Source organism: Ornithorhynchus anatinus, chromosome 11, assembly GCF_004115215.2.
Source record: "Ornithorhynchus anatinus isolate Pmale09 chromosome 11, mOrnAna1.pri.v4, whole genome shotgun sequence".
NCBI classification, from domain to species: domain Eukaryota; kingdom Metazoa; phylum Chordata; class Mammalia; order Monotremata; family Ornithorhynchidae; genus Ornithorhynchus; species Ornithorhynchus anatinus.
Window position 1 is genome coordinate 61,577,669 of NC_041738.1, and position 17,519 is coordinate 61,595,187.

At 53.7% G+C, this 17,519-nt stretch overlaps 1 protein-coding gene across 9 annotated transcripts in view; it reads left to right on the plus strand.

Moving 5' to 3' along the window:
- Positions 1-8,314: 8,314 nt before the first annotated feature.
- The window catches only part of STRADA (STE20 related adaptor alpha), a 29,515-nt gene continuing 20,310 nt past the window's right edge, over positions 8,315-17,519 (plus strand). For 2 of the 9 annotated variants that reach the window (XM_029075463.2, XM_029075468.2), the window contains exons 1-4: positions 8,315-8,407; positions 10,476-10,604; positions 11,662-11,744; positions 17,105-17,191. In XM_029075463.2, coding sequence (XP_028931296.1) covers positions 17,156-17,191 — 36 coding nt within the window. In that variant the 5' untranslated portion in view covers positions 8,315-8,407; positions 10,476-10,604; positions 11,662-11,744; positions 17,105-17,155. Of the gene's footprint in view, positions 8,408-10,475; positions 10,605-11,661; positions 11,745-17,104; positions 17,192-17,519 lie in introns of those variants that run through there. The other 7 variants (XM_029075466.2, XM_029075469.2, XM_029075464.2 and 4 more) reach the window with 6 other exon arrangements.

A 17,519-nucleotide genomic window follows, 5' to 3' on the forward strand; every position in this document is an offset into this window, starting at 1 on the left:
TTATTAAAATCGCTTCGAATGACATGGAATCGAACTCTTTTAACGCCTTCAATAGCATCAGCACTGTTTCTCACCTTTAACCCTTGGTAAAACAACGCTTGCTGCTGACGTAGCTCCAAGGAAAGCTTCCTGAAGGCCCCCTTCCGCTCCCTCGGCTACGAGTACCTGAGGGAAATCCCCGCTAACTGATTAAAATCACTGACGGTCAGTTCTTTATTTTTTTTTTTCCTCCCCGGCTCCTCTGCCGGGAGAATGTCCCGGCTATACTACGCCCCGCCCGTAGCGTGGCTCAGTGGAAAGAGCACGGGCTTTGGAGTCAGGGCTCATGAGTTCGAATCCCAGCTCTGCCACTTGTCGGCTGTGTGACTGTGGGCGAGTCACTTAACTTCTCTGGGCCTCAGTTCCCTCATCTGTAAAATGGGGATTAAGACTGTGAGCCCCACGTGGGACAACCTGATTCCCCTATGTCTACCCCAGCGCTTAGAACAGTGCTCGGCACCTAGTAAGCGCTTAACAAATACCAACATTATTATTATTATTAGCGGAAGCCGGCGGTGAGACGGTCGGTCGAGTGTCTATCTACTGAGCCCCCTTCGTGGGGAGGCGCACTACGTTGGATGTTTGGGAGGTTGCCGAGAACGGAGAGGGAAGCAGAGTGGCTCAGTGGAAAGAGTCAGAGGTCACGGGTTCTAATCCCCGCTCCGCCCCTTCGGGCAAATCACTTCTCTGTGCCTCAGTTCCCGCATCTGTAAAAGGGGGATTGAGATTGTGAGCCCCACGTGGGACAACCTGATCACCTGTATCCCCCCCCCCCCAGTGCTTAGAACAGTGCTCGGCACGTAGTAAACGCTTACTCGATGCCATTATTATAGGCTCACAGCAAACAAAGGTGGCCTAGTGGGGTGAAAATCTGATTTTAGCGTCGGTCTCCCCGTAGACCGCAAGCTCCTTGCGGGCGGGGGATCGGATCTTCCGCGGTTATATCGTACCTTCCTAAGCGGTCAGTCCGGCGCTCGGCGCACGGTAAACGCTTGGTAAATATCACCGATGGATCGACGGTCTCGGCTCTACCCTTGGACGGTCACTTGAGAAGCAGCCTGGCGCAGTGGAAAGAGCACGGGCTTTGGAGTCGGGGCTCATGAGTTCGAATCCCAGCTCTGCCACTTGTCAGCTGTGGGACTGTGGGCGAGTCACTTCACTTCTCTGGGCCTCAGTTCCCTCATCTGGAAAATGGGGATGAAGACTGTGAGCCCCACGTGGGACGACCCGATTCCCCTGTGTTTACCCCAGCGCTTAGAACAGTGCTCTGCGCATAGTAAGCGCTTAACAAATTCCAACATTATCATTATTATTATTATTATCACTCAACCTCTCTAGGCCTCGGTCTCCTCTGCAAAATGGGCCAGCGCCGCCCGGCCCCTTCCGTGAGCGTCGGGTGGGTCGGGAACCGCATCCGGTCTCTTCAGCCCGTGTCCACCTCCGCCTGATTCCCGAGCGATCGGAAGGGAGCGCTTCGTAAAGACGCGATTCTTCTCGTCTTGGTTTTTTCCTCCACATTTCCTGAGGACTGCAACCTTCTGGAAGTCGGAGATCTTCCGTGGTCTGCCTTTGGGTCTCCTGTTACGGCTCATTCAGCAGTTCTAGCACTTCACAGCCGCTGAGTGTTATATAACCCCTCCATTTGCCCTTTTTTATCACGGGGTCAGACTGCTTATCGTAATGATAACTTTAGTATTTAGCCGGTGACTTTTGAGGAGTTCAAAGCCCTCTCCTCTGATAGATAGTGATTATCTTCTATCCCAACACTCCAGGCAGTGCTTGGCACATAATCGGCACTTAATAGATACCGGCATTGTTTTTCTTATCATTTTACTCAGGACATAATGGTCGGAGTGGGGGTGATGATGATGGCATTTGGTAAGCGCTTACTATGTGCCAAGCACCGTCCTAAGCACTGGGGGGAATATATAGCGATCAGGTTGTCCCACCTTCATCCGCATTTGACAGATGAGGGAACTGAGGCCCAGAGAAGGGAAGTGACTTGCCCACAGTCACGCAGCTGACGAGTGGGGGAGCAGGGATTAGAACCCACGACCTCGGACTCCCAAGCCGGGCTCTTTCCACCGAGCCACGCTGCTTCTCAGGAGGTCCGGAGTTCTAATGCCGGCTCCACCGCTTCTCTGCTCTGTGACCTTGGGCAAGTCACTTCACTTCTCTGGGCCTCAGTTACCTCATCTGTAAGATAGGGATTGAGACTGTGAGCCCCACATGGGGCAGGGTCTGTGTCCAACCCGATTTGCGTGTCTCCACCCCTGCGCTTAGTACAGTGCCTGGCACCTAGTAAACGCTTAACAAATACCATAATTATCATGCAAGCTAATCAGGTCAGAGACGGGCCAGGCTCCAAAGAGCAAACAAGCCAGAAAGCTCCCAACGGGGGGCGTCTTTTGGGTTCTGATTCCAGGTCACATAATGATAATAATGGTGGTATTTGTTAAGCACTTACTATGTGCCAAGCACTGTTCTAAGCACTGGCGGGATACAAGATCATCAGGTTGACCCAGGTGGGGCTCCCTGTCTTCATCCCCATTTTCCAGATGAGGTCACCGAGGCCCAGAGAAGGGAAGCGACTTGCCCGAAGTGAAGTGACTTGCTCAAAGTCGCACGGCCGGCAAGAAGAGCGGGGATTAGAACCCACGACCTCGGACTCTCAAGCCCGGGCTCTTGCCGCTGAGCCCCGCCGGCTTCTCTGTAGGCCGGGGGCTGCGGTTCAAGGAGCTGCGGGGGCGGAGGGGGTCCCCATTGCCCCTCGCAAAGCGGGCACACGTCCGTATGCCGGGTTTCTCTCACACCACTCGGTGCATCTTTCTCCGGCGGCCTTGGAATCAGACTGGGCAGAGGAGCCTCTGTCTGTCAGCTGGCTGAAAATAGTTTCCCTTTGGCCTGCTTTTCGGTGTTGGCTTCTGGTGCCCGGGTGCCCGCCAGCCCGCCGCCGAAAGGCTGCTCTGTGGCGGGACCAACTGCCCCGCTGGTTTCCGAAGGGCCCCGGGCGCTGCCGGGCAGAGGGCAAAGATCCCCGTGGCGGCGGGGGAGGGTCGCGATTCCGCGCGACACATCCAGAGAGGCGGCGGGGCCTAGCGGAGAGAGCACGGGCCCGGGAGTCCGAAGCCCTGGGTTCTAATCCCAGCCCTGCCACGTGTCTGCTGGGTGACCTGGGGCACTTCTCTGGGCCTCCATCACCTCATAATAATAATGTTGGTATTTGTTAAGCGCTTACTATGTGCAGAGCACTGTTCTAAGCGCTGGGGTAGGCACAGGGTAAACAGGTTGTCCCTCGTGAGGCTCACAGTCTTAATCCCCATTTTATAGATGAGGAAACTGAGGCCCAGAGAAGGGAAGTGACTCGCCCATAGTCACACAGCTGCCAAGGGGCAGAGCCGGGATTCGAACCCATGACCTCTGACTCCCAAGCCCGGGCTGTTTCCACTAAGCCACGGGATTAAGACCGTGAGCCCCAGGCGGGACCGGGACTTGGTCCAACCTGACGACCCTGTATCCACCCCAGTGCTTAGTACGGTGTCCGGCCCACGGGAAGCACTTAAGAGATACCATCAAAAATATCATTATCTTTATGGTATCTGTTAAGCCCGTACTGCTGTTCAAGCTCCGTTCTAAGCGCTGAGGTCGATCATCTCGCTGATTCCGGTTCCTACCTTGGCGTTCCCAACGGACTCGTTCACCACTTCGAATCCCGGCTCCGCCGCTTGTCAGCTGTGTGACTGTGGGCAAGTCAATTAACTTCTCTGTCCCTCAGTGACCTCATCTGTCAAATGGGGATGAAGACCGGGAGCCCCACGTGGGACAACCTGATTCCCCTGGATCTCCCCCAGCGCTTAGAACAGTGCTCTGCACATAGTAAGCACTTAACAAATACCGACATTATCATTATCATCGACCTTTCTGAGTCTGTCCTTGGGGAAGTAGAAGCAGCCTGGCCTAGTCGGTCAGTCCTATTTATTGAGCGCTTACTGTGTGCCCGGCACTGTACTAACTAACTGCTCGGGGGAGGGCAGCACGACCATAGGGCAGACACGTTCCCTGCCCATAACGAGCCCTGCGGCGTAGAGGCCTAGCGGAAGGAGAGCGGGACCGGGTCTTAGTACCGACCTGGACTCCTGCCTGCCGTGTGGCCCTGGGTTCCAATCCCGGCTCCGCCGTATCTCCGCTGTGTGACCCTGGGCAAGTCACTTGACTTCTCTGTGCCTCAGTTCCCTCATCTGTCAAATGGGGATTAAGGCTGTGACCCCCACGGGGGACGGGGACTGTGTCCAACCCCGGAGGCCTTCTCCGACCCAGTCTGCCACGGTTTCCCCAACCTGGTCTCCTTCTAGACAGAAGGCTCGTTCTGGGCAGGGAATGTGTCCGCCAACTCTGTTATATAGTACTCTCCCAAGGGTTTAGTCCAGTGCTCTGCACACAGAAAGAACTCAATAAATAGGATAATATAATAAAAAAGAATATTATTATTTAATAATAATCCATGGTTGTAATTGTTCCGTTTCATTAGGATGATTCTAATAGTTATATTAATATGATAACGACAATAGAGTGAATAACAAAATAATAAAAGGTGTCTTCCAATGCTGTTATCTAGTACTCTCCCAAGTGCTTAGTCCAGTGATCGGCAAACAGAAAGAACTCAATAAGATTGATTGATAATAATAATAAAAACATGTACTTATTATGTCAAGCATTTTTTAAAGTAACAATAATTTTTAATGATTATCATTAATAATTTAAAAAATAATGTATTTTTTAAGCGCTTATTATGTGCCAGTCACTGTTCTAACTGCTGGGGTTAGATACAAGCAAATGGGGTTGGACACAGTCCCTGTCCTACATGGGGCTGGATCCCCATTTTACAGATGAGGTAGCTGAGGCACAGAGAAGTGAAGTAATAATAATAATAATAATGTTGGTATTTGTTAAGCGCTTACTAGGTGCCGAGCACTGTTCTAAGCGCTGGGGTAGACATAGGGGAATCAGGTTGTCCCACGTCGGGCTCACAGTCTTAATCCCCATTTTACAGATGAGGGAACTGAGGCCCAGAGAAGTTAAGTGACTCGCCCACAGTCACACAGCCTACAAGTGGCAGAGCTGGGATTCAAACTCATGAGCCCTGACTCCAAAGCCCATGCTCTGTCCACTGAGCCACGCTGCTGAAGTGACTTGCCCAAGGTCACACAGCAGGCAAGCGGCGGAGCCGGGGATTAGAACCCAGGTCCTTCTGACTCCCAGGCCCGGGTTCTATCCACTAGGCCACGCTGGAGTTGGGTACCGGATAACCGGGTTGGACATGGTTCCCCCGTCCTACATGGGGTTCACAGTCCAAATGGGAGGGAGTAGGATTTCATCCCCATTTTATGACAAGGAAACTGAGGCCCAGAGAAGTTAAGTGTCCTGTCCCAGGTCGCGCCGTAAGCAAGTGGCGGAGGCAGGATTAAAACCCGGGTCCTCTGCCTCCCAGGCCCAAGCTCATTCCACCAGGTCCCCCCGCTTCCCCTCGAGAAGAGGAACAGAGAAAGGGGTAGAGGGAAAATGAGAAAGGAGAAGAGGGAAAGCAGGAAGAGGAGAGTGTAATGGATGCCCCTTGCCCTTCGCCCTCTTCCCTGGGGCCGGGCCCGTGCTTCCTTTGAAAAATGGGGTGAGGAGACCCACCTGGGTTTTCATCCTGAGTCTGCCACTTGTCTGATGAGTGATCCTGGGCAAGTCATTTCACTCAGCGCGGCTCAGTGGCAAGAGCCCGGGCTTGGGAGTCAGAGGTCGTGGGTTCGAATCTCAGCTCCGCCCCGTCAGCTGTGAGACTGTGGGCAAGTCACTTAACTTCTCTGTGCCTCAGTTCCCTCATCTGTAAAATGAGGACGAAGATTGGGAGCCCCAAGTGGGACAATCTGATTACCTTGTATCTCCCCCAGCAAGAAGAGTGCTTGGCCCAGAGTAGGCGCTTAACAAATACCATCATTATTTTGGAGAAACAGCGAGGCTTAGAGGAAAGAACCTGGGCTTGGGAGTCAGAGGTCAATCAATCAATGGTATTTTTTGAGCACTTACTATGAGCAGAGCACTAACATTAACAGCATTAACAGTCACGTTCCTCGTGGGTTCTAATCCCGCTTCTGCCACTTGCCAGCGGTGTGACTTTGGGCAAGTCGCTTCACTGGGCCTCAGTTCCCTCATCTGGAAAATAGGGATGAAGCCTGCGAGCCCCACGTGGGACACCCTGAAAATAATAATCATGGTATTTGTTAAGCGCTCCACTATGTCTCTTCCAAGCCCTACCGCGAGCTCACCTCCTCCAGGAGGCCTTCCCAGACCGAGCCCTCCCTTTCCTCCTGCCCCTCCTCCCCTCCCCACAGCCTTTGTGTAAATTTGTATATATTATTTATCGCTCTATTTTATTAATGATGTGTATATGTCAGTGATTCTATTTATCTCGATGATATTGACGCCAGACTACTTGTTTGGTTTGTCGTCTGTCTCCCCCTTCTAGACCGTGAGCCCGTCGTTGGGCAGTTGTCCATTCCAAGCGCTTAGTTGCCATCGTTTTTATGAGATGTTCTTCTCCTTGACTCTATTTATCGCCATCGTTCTCGTCCGCCCGTCTCCCCCGATCAGACCGTAAGCCCGTCAAAGGGCAGGGACCGTCTCTATCTGTTGCCGACTTGTTCATTCCAAGCGCTTAGGACAGTTCCCTGCACAGAGTAAGCCCTCAATAAATACTATTGAATGAATAATAATAATGTTGGTTTTTGTTAAGCGCTTACTCTGTGCAGAGCGCTGTTCTAAGTGCTGGGGGAGATACGGGGTCATCAGGGTGTCCCTCGTGAGGCTCCCAGTCTTCATCCCCATTTTACAGGTGAGGTCACTGAGGCCCAGAGAAGTGAAGCGACTCGCCCACGGTCACCCAGCTGACAAGGGGCAGGGCCAGATTTCGAACCCATGACCTCTGACTCCCAGGCCCAGGCTCTTTCCACGGAGCCACGCTGCTTCTCTCAGTAGAGTGCTCTGCACACAGTAGGTGCTCAATAAATATGACTGAATGAATGAACTATGCGTCAGGCACTGTCCTAAGCGCTGGGGTGGATACAAGCAGAGGGGGTTGGACCCCCGTCCCTGTCCCCTGTGGGGCTCACCGTCTCAACCCCCATTTTCCAGATGAGGCAACTGAGGCCCAGAGAAGTGAAGCGACTTGCCCCAAGTCACCCAGCTGGCAAGTGGCAGAGCCGGGATAATAATAATGATGGCATTTGTTAAGCGCTTACTGTGTGCAAAGCATTGTTCTAGGTGCTGGAGAGGGTAGAGAAGCAGCGTGGCTCAGTGGAAAGAGCACGGGCTTTGGAGTCAGAGGTCATGAGTTCGAATCCCCGCTCGGCCACTAGGCAGCTGGGTGACTTTGGGCAAGTCACTTCACTTCTCGGTGCCTCAGTGACCTCATCTGTCAAATGGGGATGAAGACTGGGAGCCCCACGTGGGCCCACCCGATTCCCCTGTGTCTCCCCCAGCGCTTAGAACAGTGCTCGGCACCTAGGAAGCGCTTAACAAATACCGACATTATTACCACCTGATGACCCTGTGTCTCCCCCAGCACTTAGAACAGTGCTTGGAACGTAGGAAGCGCTTGAGAGATGTCAACATGATGATGATGAGAAGCCAGCGTGGCGCAGTGGAAAGAGCCCGGGCTTTGGAGTCAGGGCTCATGAGTTCGAATCCCGGCTCTGCCCCTTGTCAGCTGTGGGACTGTGGGCGAGTCACTTCACTTCTCTGGGCCTCAGTTCCCTCATCTGGAAAATGGGGATTAAAAGTGTGTGAGCCCCACGTGGGACCACCTGATTCCCCTGTGTCTCCCCCAGCGCTTAGAACAGTGCTCGGCACCTAGTAAGCGCTTAACAAATACCAACATTATTATGATTATTATGGTGCAGCTGTACGTTAAGCATAGCAAGCGCTTAACAAATACCAACGTTATTATTATTGTAGGTTGGGCAGGGGGGAGGACGATGGTGGGGCCGTCGCAGGCGCTGAAGCCTGCAGGCGCCACGGTTGGCTGGGACGCTTCCCGTCGTGGGGGTTGTCGTGAGCGCCCTTTGGGCGTCGCCTCAGAGGGCGGGGGGGGGCGGGGGCGGGGGCGCGCGCGCGGGGGGGGTCGCGCGGCCGGGGGCGTGGCCCCGCCCTCGCGCCGCGCGCACTGCGCATGTCACGCCGCGTCCCCTCCCCTCCCCTCCCCTCCTCCCCCCCCCCCCGGCCCCGGCCCGGCGATCGACACGGCGGCGGCGCAGGCGGGGCGGCGTGGGCGCTCAGAGCCGCTCCCAGCCCGAGGCGGCGCGGACGCCCGGACCCACAGCGCCAGGTACGGGGGGGCCGGGCCGGGCCGGGCCGGGGGCGGGGGGGGAGGGGGGAACGACCGCCACCCTCTTCCGGTGAGCCTCCTCCGGGAGCCCCCTCCCCCCTCCGGACCCGCGGCCGGACAGACCCCGCCCCGTCCTCGCCCCGCCCCCTGACGTCACCCCCAGACCCGCCCCTCTTCAGACCCCGCCCCTGGGCGTCACTCCCCGGATCCCGCCCTCTTTCCCACCCCCCCGCTCCTCCTCGGGCCCCGCCCCCTGACGTCACTCGCCAGACCCCGCCCCCTTCCTTTCCCGCCGCTCCTCCTCGGGCCCCGCCCCTGACGTCACCCCGCAGACTCCGCCCCCTTCTCCGCCCACCGTCCCTCTTCAGACCCCGCCCCCTGACGTCACTCGTCAGACCCCGCCCCCTTCTCCCCACCGCTCCTCACCAGGCCCCGCCCCTGACGTCACTCCTCAGACCCCGCCCCTTCTCCACCCCACCAGCCCTCTTCAGACCCCCGCCCCCTGACGTCACTCCTCAGGCTCCGCCCCCGCCTCCCTGCCCCCCACCGTCCCTCCTTAGACCCCGCCCCACTGCACCCCGCGGGGTGGCTCCTGCAGGCCACGCCCCCTGACGTCACTGTTCAGACCCCGCCCCCTTCCCCTCCCCCGCCGTCCTCTAGGCCCCGCCCCCTCCATCCCGTGAGTGGTCCCCTCCGGTCCCGCCCCTGACGTCACTCTCCAGGCCCCGCCCTTGGGGCCACACTCCGTGACGTCACTCTCCAGACCCCGCCCCTCTGACCCCGCCCACTTACGTCACCCTTCAGGTCCCGTCCCCAAGGGCGGGGGGGGGGGGCTGACCCCTCTTGGTTGATATTTGTTAAGGGCCTACTATGTGCAGAGCACTGTTCTAAGCGCTGAGGTAGACAGAGGGGAATCAGGTTGTCCCACGTGGGGCTCACGGTCTTCATCCCCATTTGACAGATGAGGTCACTGAGGCCCAGAGAAGTGAAGTGACTCGCCCACAGTCACACAGCTGCCAAGGGGCAGAGCCGGCATTCGAACTCATGACCTCCGACTCCCAAGCCTGGGCTCTTTCCACTGAGCCAGGCTGCTGAGAACCATCCCCCTTCCCCCTTTCCTTGCAGACCCCAGCCCCAATTTTGCCTCCCCAGTTCCCCGCCGCTGCAAGTCAGGAAAGAGACATCAGGGTCAGGTAAGGTGCCGGTTCAGTAGTTCATTCATTCAGTCGTATTGATTGAGCGCTGACTGTGTGCAGAGCACTGTGCTAAGCGCTGCAATTCAGCAACAAATAGAGACAACCCCTGCCCTCAACGGGCTCACAGTCTAGAAGGGGAGAGACGGTCATCCAAACGAGTAAACAGGCAGTATTTCATCATCACCCCCAAGGCCCGTCAAGTCCCGGGGACTGTCCGGCTTGGAGCAGGAGCGAAAGGACAGGACTTCCCTCAGCGCCTGGCATCTTGGATAATAATAATAATAATAATAACGATGGTGTCTGTTAGCGCTTACTGTGTGCCAAGCACTTTTCTAAGCGCTGGGGTAGTTACAGTATAATGTCTTAACCCCCATTTTATTGCTATTGTTTTTGTCTGCCTCCCCCAATTAGACTGTAAGCCCGTCAATGGGCAGGGACCGTCGCTATCTGTTGCCGATTTGTCCATTCCAAGCGCTTAGTACAGTGCTCTGCACATAGTAAGCGCTCAATAAATACTATTGAATGAATTTTACAGAGGGAACTGAGGCATAGAGAAATGAAGTGACTTGCCTAAAGTCACACAGCTGACAAGTGGTGGAGCCAGGATTAGAACCCACGATCTCTGACTCCCAAACCCACGCCCTTTCCACTTAAGCCACGCAGCTTAAGAGAAAACACCCCAGAGTATTCACAACTATTCTGTTCAGTCTTCACTAGATTTTTAAACCGGCCCCCTGCCAACCGGGCCTCCACCTCTCCCCTACCGATCTGGCCTTGGAGGAGAAGGAGAAAGGTTTGAATGACTCTCTGCTCCGTCTGTCACTAATATCTTTGGCCGAGCACTGTCATTTGGATTTTTTTTTCCCTTCAAGGACACTAAAACAACCCTGATTTCCTTCTCCGAGATGCCCAAGGTTCCTCACGGCGGTTACCGATAAGGAACTGAAAAGCGTGCCGCTGAATCCGAGCTGAGGAGATTCTCAACCAGTCCATCAGCTCAGGTACAGACGTAATATAAGTATTTATTAAGCGCTTACCGTGTGCCAAGCGCTGTATTTGGTGCTGGGAAAACCCGCGGGTGGGAATGAGACGCGCTCACTTGGTCCCCAGGGGGTTCACAATCTAAGGACGGAGGAGGGGCCGAGGGGGGGAAAACAGTAAAAGCACAAATATAAAAGACCGGGGCAATGATGAGGAGAATAGTTGCTATAGGTTACTACGCCTAGAGGAGAAGAGTTCCAGGCTCCTCGGGGATCAGAGTCCATCTGTCACAGTTATGGCCTGTCGAACTTTCTGAATCGGCTGCTGCTGATTTCTCTCCCTTCCCCGGGCTGGAGCAGAGGCGGGCGGGAAGTTCTGATGGCGTGGGGGCTAGGCAGCTTCCCTCCTGAGCCTGCAGAGCTCCGGGCCGGTGATGAAGTCTGTCCTTATCCTCCTCCCCTTTTCAGTCGGGACGCGGGCCGCTTGAAGGCCTTAGTGGAGAGCCCGTGGTTGTGATCTCTAAAGTGAGATGGCTCTGCAAATCACAGAGGAAATCCACCTTAGGCACAGAATTAGAAGGCAAAGTTCAGAAACCGACGCCAAGACCTTTCAAGAAAAGACTTCCCTTTTCCACCTTTTTCCGCCACGTCTACAGCATGTTGCCAGAGGGAGAGAGTGGGTCATCCTTAGAGTTTCGATCCCGGGATTCCGTAGCGGCGCGGCCTCCCTCTGGAGCCTCGTTAGAAGAACCGCGTATTTCGATGTTCACTAAAGTCTGTCCTAACTCTCGTTTGCTTGTTTGGATGGAGTCATCGAGCACTGGGGTTGGGGGAGGGTGGCGAAAAAGGAGGGCAGGGACACGAGGGGGAATGGGTACTGGGAGGGGACAGGCTTCAAAGAGCCAAGAGGCCAGAAAACCAGCCCCGCTGGAGGCTTTAGAGTCTTGATAGGACACTCTCGGGTCTCGGTAGAGACCTGGGGCGAGCCAGGGTGGGAATCCACCTCGAACATCCGGAAGGGCCAGCGCCCCGGGAGGGGGAGTGAACCCTCCTAAACTGGGGCTCGTTCTCCCCACAGCACCGGCCTGCTTGACGCTGGCGAGCAGTGCCGCTGTCGTCACTGCTGGTGGCCTGGTGCGTGGTCGCCCACTGTCCAAACAGGTGAGTACCAGTCATCCCGAACCCGAGGTTTTGCAGAGAAGACGGTGGGGAGATAGTTGGCCTTGACGCTCAAAGAAAGCACAGTTGACAGGGAAGTTCCCCTCCGTGTGCGTGTCGGGGGGGTGGACCGGGGCTGAAAAGGCCAACTTGGGCCCCGCAGTCCCATTGAGGAAGTAGCGGTCCCTCCTCCAGTGAAATCTGGAGGGCTGCCGTCAGCACTGTCCTCTCCCAAGCGCGTAGTATAGTGCTTTGTACTCATTAAGCGCTCGGTAAATACGATGGAACGAACGAAGGAAAGAATGAATCGAAGATTCACTGGGTTTTTAAACCGTGCCTCATAGAAGCTAAGTTTGCATTCCCATTCCCCCCCCCCGCCATCAGGTTTTTATTCACAGCATCATATCGGAGCCCCAAAATGAGATTTAAACACTCATCTCTGGCATACTCCGGATTTACCTTGGACCCCCTAATCCCGAAAAGAATTTGCCTTCCTTGTGTATAGGTCTTTGGAGAAGGAAATTTCCCCAGTTTCCTTTGGTAACCAATTCGCGTGTTTAACCTCACTCTCTGTCCGGAAGTTGTCACCCCCACGGGCAGCGTCGCGCTGAAGTAGACGCGTGAAGCGTGTCCGTGTTAAAGACCAGAGGTGATCCCTGCCCCTTTCGGCTGATTTCCTCTTATTCTGTCCGTCTCCATCCTCGGCCTTCTGTTCTCTAGGCCCTTCTCTGAATCCTCTGGGCCCGGGGTAGCCGTAGAGGCCTGTCCTGCCTGTCTACTGCTGTGGACAAGAGGCATGGTCGATCGGGACTCGAGATTGCTGTTTGTCTGTTTCCCCCGCCCGTCACGGCCCCCTTGGAAGTTCACTGTGGGCCGGGAATGCGTCTGTTCTATTGTACTCTCCCAAGGGCTGAGTATAGCGTTTTGCACGCAGTGAGCCCTCAATAAATGTCATCGAGTGAATGAAAGGAAGCCCCCCCCGACTCTTCTGGACCTGGGCCAGGATGCTGTCTGTCAGTTGACAGATGGTGGGGGGTTGCCAGGGGTGAGCACTGGAGTGGAGGGCTCCAAACACACCCAAACACACACACAGCTTCCCAAAAACTTGCTTCTTCTTCTGTCCAGCCGTGGGCGAGTTTTGGAGAGCGGATACGATGCGATTAGCCAGGCACCTGGTTGGTCCAGCCTTGTTGCCCACGGCCGTCTGGGGCCCGTAAATTTCAAGGCCCGCCTTCCCAATCGTGCCTCCTACCCTCTTTTTACGTAATAGCACTCCTTTGCCACCTTTTTTTTTTTTAATGGTATTGGTTAGGCGCTCCCTATGTGCCCTGCAATGTAGCTGGGATAGAAACATGCCAATCAGGTTGGGCACAATACCTGTCCCACGTAGGGCTCACAGTCTTAATCCCCATTTTACAGAGGAGGGAACTGAGGCACAGAGAAGTTAAGTGACGTCCCCAGAGTCACTCAGCAGATAAGTGGTGGAACCGGGATTCGAACCCGGGTTCCAGGCCCGAGCTCGTTCCACTGGGTCATGCTGCTTCTCAGATGAGCTCTGCTCAGCTTAGGGCCTTAGGGCCTCTAGACCCTTTCACGCCTTAGAAACTTCAAAGTTACTCTTGATCATCCTGAGGGTATTTGACTGGTACTTAATAAGAATAATAATAATAGTAGTGGTGTTTGTTAAGCATCTACTATAAGCCAGGCACTTTACTAAGCGTTGGAGTGGATACAAGTAAAACAGGCTGGACACAGTCCCTGTCCCACATGGGTGTCATAGTCTGAATCTCCATTCTACGATGAGGTAACTGAGGCCTAGAGAAGTGAAATAATAATAATAATAATAATAATAATAATAATAATGATGGTATTTGTTAAGCGCTTGCTAGGTGCCAATCACTGTTCTACGCACTGGGGTAGATACAAGGTAATCAGGTTGTCCCACGTGGGGTGCTCAGTTTTCATCCCCATTTTCCAGATAAGGTAACTGAGGCACAGAGAAGCGAAATGACTTGTCCAAAGTCACACAGCTGACAAGTGGCGGAGGCGGGATTAGAACCCATGACCTTTGACTCCGAAACCCAGGCTCTTTCCACTGAGCCATGCTGCTTCTCTAAATAACTTGCCCAGGGTCACACAGAAGACAAGTTAATGACTGAACGTACAGGGTGGTTTTGTTTCTTGTCTTTTTTCCTCCCTAGTCATTTAGTCAGTGGTATTTGTTTTATGGTATTTGTTAAGCGCGGACTTGATGCCGGGCACTGCGGTGAGCCCTGGGGTAGATGCAAGCTAATGAGATTAGACCCAGTCCCTGTCCCATGTGGGGCTCACAGTCTTAATCCCCATTTTACAGGTGGGGGGAACAGGCCCAGAGAACTGAGCTGACTTGGCCAAGGTCACACAGCAGACAAGGGGCAGAGCTGGGATTAGAACCCAGGTCCTCCGACTCCCGGGCCCGGGCGCTTTCCACCAGGTCACGCTGGTGAGCCTGTTTATTGAGCGCTTATTATGTGCAGAGCTGTGAACTCGGCGCTCGGGAGACTATAATACGACAGAGTCGGTAGACGCGATCCCTGCGCTCGTGGGACTTTGCAATCTTGGGAAGGAGATGGATGGGAGAATAAATTGCAGATAGGAGAAGTAGCAGAGAATAAGGATATGTACATAACTGCAGTGGGGGGCGGTGGGGTGAGAAACTGTTTAAGGGGTACCCACCCGGGCGTAGAGGACTCAGAAGGGAGGGCAAATAGGGTGGAGGACTGACAGGTCAGTCAGGGAGGGCTTCTTGGAGGAGATGTGATTTCAGGAGGGCTTTGAGGACGGGGAGAGTGGTGGTCTGTCCGACAGGAACGGGGAGGGAGTCCTGGGCCGGTGGGAGGACGTGAGCCAGGGGTTGGCGGTGAGAGGGACGAGCGCTCTATTTATTCTACACTCGCCCCCCCCTTAACTTCCTTCTTTTTCTTCATCCTCTTCTCCAATTTGTCCGGGTCATTTTGAAGTCTCCGCGGTACTGGTCACTTCAGTCGGATTTATGGAGCGCTTACTATGTGCAGAGCGCTGTACAAAGCGCTTGGAATGTACAGTTCGGCAACCGATAGAGACAGTCCCTGCCCGACACACAGTCTAAACCTGTCTTATCGTCCTACGTCCTTCCCTTCCCCTCCCACATGCTGCCCCCGTGAAAGCAGGTTGGACGTGCTCTTTCTACGCTACTACAAATGATAATCATGAGGGCTCTTGTTAAGCGCTTACTGTGTGCCAAGCACTGTTCCAAGCACTGGGGTAGACACAGGTTAATCAGGCTGGGCACAGTCCCTGTCCTAGATGGGGCTCACACTCTTAGGCCCTATTTTTTACAGATGAAGTAGAGGCACAGAGACGTGAGGTGACTTGACTAAGGTCACACAGCAGCTGTGGCAGAGGTGGGATTAATAATAAGAAGAATGGTACTTGTAAAGCGCTTACTATGTGCCCGGCACTGTTCTAAGCACTGGGGTAGATACACGTTAACCAGGTTGAACACAGTCCCTGTCCCACAATGGGCTCGCACTCTCAGTCCCTGTTTTTTACAGATGAGGTAACAGAGGCACAGAGACGTAAAGTGACTTGCCTGAGGTCACACAGCGGACAGGTGGTGGAGCCGGAATTAGAACCCAGCTCCTTCTGTCTCCCGGGCCCCGGCTCTGTTCACTAAGCCACACTGCTTCTCTCCTTATGGGCAGGGAACATAGCTGCTAATTCTGTTGGATTGTACTCTCCCAAGCTCTTAGCCTAGAGCTCTGCGCATAGTAAGCGCTGCATAAATACCACTGATTGATTGATGACTGTTTTGAAGAACACGTGAACCCCGGCTCCAGGACTGTTCGGAACCGAACGTGTCGAGCTTCTTCGTCCTGGTTTGGTCCCAGGGTGTCCCAAAGACCCGGGCACCCCCCCCCCCCCCCCCCCCCCCGTGCCGGGGGTGGGAGGGGGGGATGGGAAGCAGCAGCATCGTCAGGGTGGACCATTCCTCAAGTGACCAGCCCGTCTCAAAGTGAACCTTGCTCGTGCACAAGCGTGTCCAATCAATCAGTGGTATTTTTATGCCGCGCTTACTATGTGCAGAGCACTTAGTCCATCAAATTCAAAATGGCGATGCTACGCCGGGAAACGAAATCAAAAGCCTCGCCGAATCAGTGAGGTTTCGATCTATTCCATCTGCCGTTCGACGTTTGGCTCTGTCGTCGGAGATTAGATTAGCCTGGATTTGTCCTTCCCCAAACCCTTCTGGTTATCGTCCAGAATCCTGCTGTCATTTGGTCATTTTGGTAATTGGTCATTTTGGCCTTTTGATCATCATCATCCCTGGTGTTTATTGAGCGCTTACTATGTGTAGAGCACTGTAGGAAGCTCTTGGGAGACTACAATGCAACAGAGTTGGCAGACACGTGCCCTGCCCACAAGGAGCTTACAGCTCAGAGGGGAGACAGACGTTAACATAAAATAAATAGCATAGACTATAAAATTTCAAAGATATGTACATAAGTGGTGTGGGGTTAAGGGTGGGGTGAATAGCGAATGGCCAAAGGTCACAGATCCAAGTACACAGACGATGTAGAAGGGGCCTAGAGGGATGAATTTGTTTCCTTATATTTTCTAGAAGTTAGGTTCTTGCCGTCTCCCTTTTCTTTCTCATTTGAATAAAACTACCGATCTTGGCCAGTTGTACTTTCTTCTGTGGCGTTCGAGTTCCATCTGGGACGAGGATTTTATGGAGGAGGGTGGGGAGAGCAATTGGTAAGGATTTATGTGCTTTCTCTTATTTCATTCATTGAATAGTATTTATTGAGCTCTTACTATGTGCAGAGCACTGTACTAAGCGCTTGGAATGTACAGTTCGGCAACAGATAGAGACCATCCCTGCCCAGACGCTCAAATCAGGGGAGACGCCAGACAAAAAAAAACAAGACAATGTAATCACGATAAATAGACAAAAACAAGACAATGTAATCAGGATAACTAGAATCAAGGGGATTGACACCTCATTAACAAAATAAATAGGGTAATAAAAATCTATCCAAATGAGCCCAGTGCTGAGGGGAGGGGAAGGGAGAGGGGGAGAAGCAGAGGGAGAGAGGGCTTAGCTGAGGGGAGGTGAAGGAGGGAAGGAGGAGGGAGCAGAGGGCAGAGGGGGAGCTTATTTGGTGATAATTTCCCAGATCGTTCACTTTCCCTTTTTTGAAGACAGAGCCCCTTGGATGGCCTGTCGGTCTGCCCCTTAAGTAAGTGGTCAAGAGCACCTTTTTTAAAAAAACAATTTTCAATGCTTTCCTCTAGCATCCAGGACTGTGACTCATGAAACCGTGTTTCCCTTTCAATTTCAGGACTCTGAAAAATATTTCTGAAATTGGAGTTGGCCTACAAACTAGGAGCCCATGTCTTTTCTTGTAAGTAAACCAGAGCGAATTAGGGTGAGTTTCAATCCTTCTGCCTTTTCTCAACGTTTTATGTTTTGTTCAAAATGGGAGGTTTTTATTGTATTTTCCAAAAGACAGCCCCTATGGTGCTTGGTGGGGGGGGGGGGGATGCCCAGAATTAGCCTTCAGTGGGCGGGTGGGAGATGGGAGAAGTTGTGTGGCAATTTCAACTCAGTGGAGAACTGAGTCAGAGGTGGGGAACGGAGCCGATAGCCCGTCGAGAGAGAGTAACCCTATTTCTAGCCCTCTAAGGCCTTTCCCTCTCAAAAAAATAAAATAAATAAATTATGGTACTCATTAAACGCTTACTATGTGCCGAGCA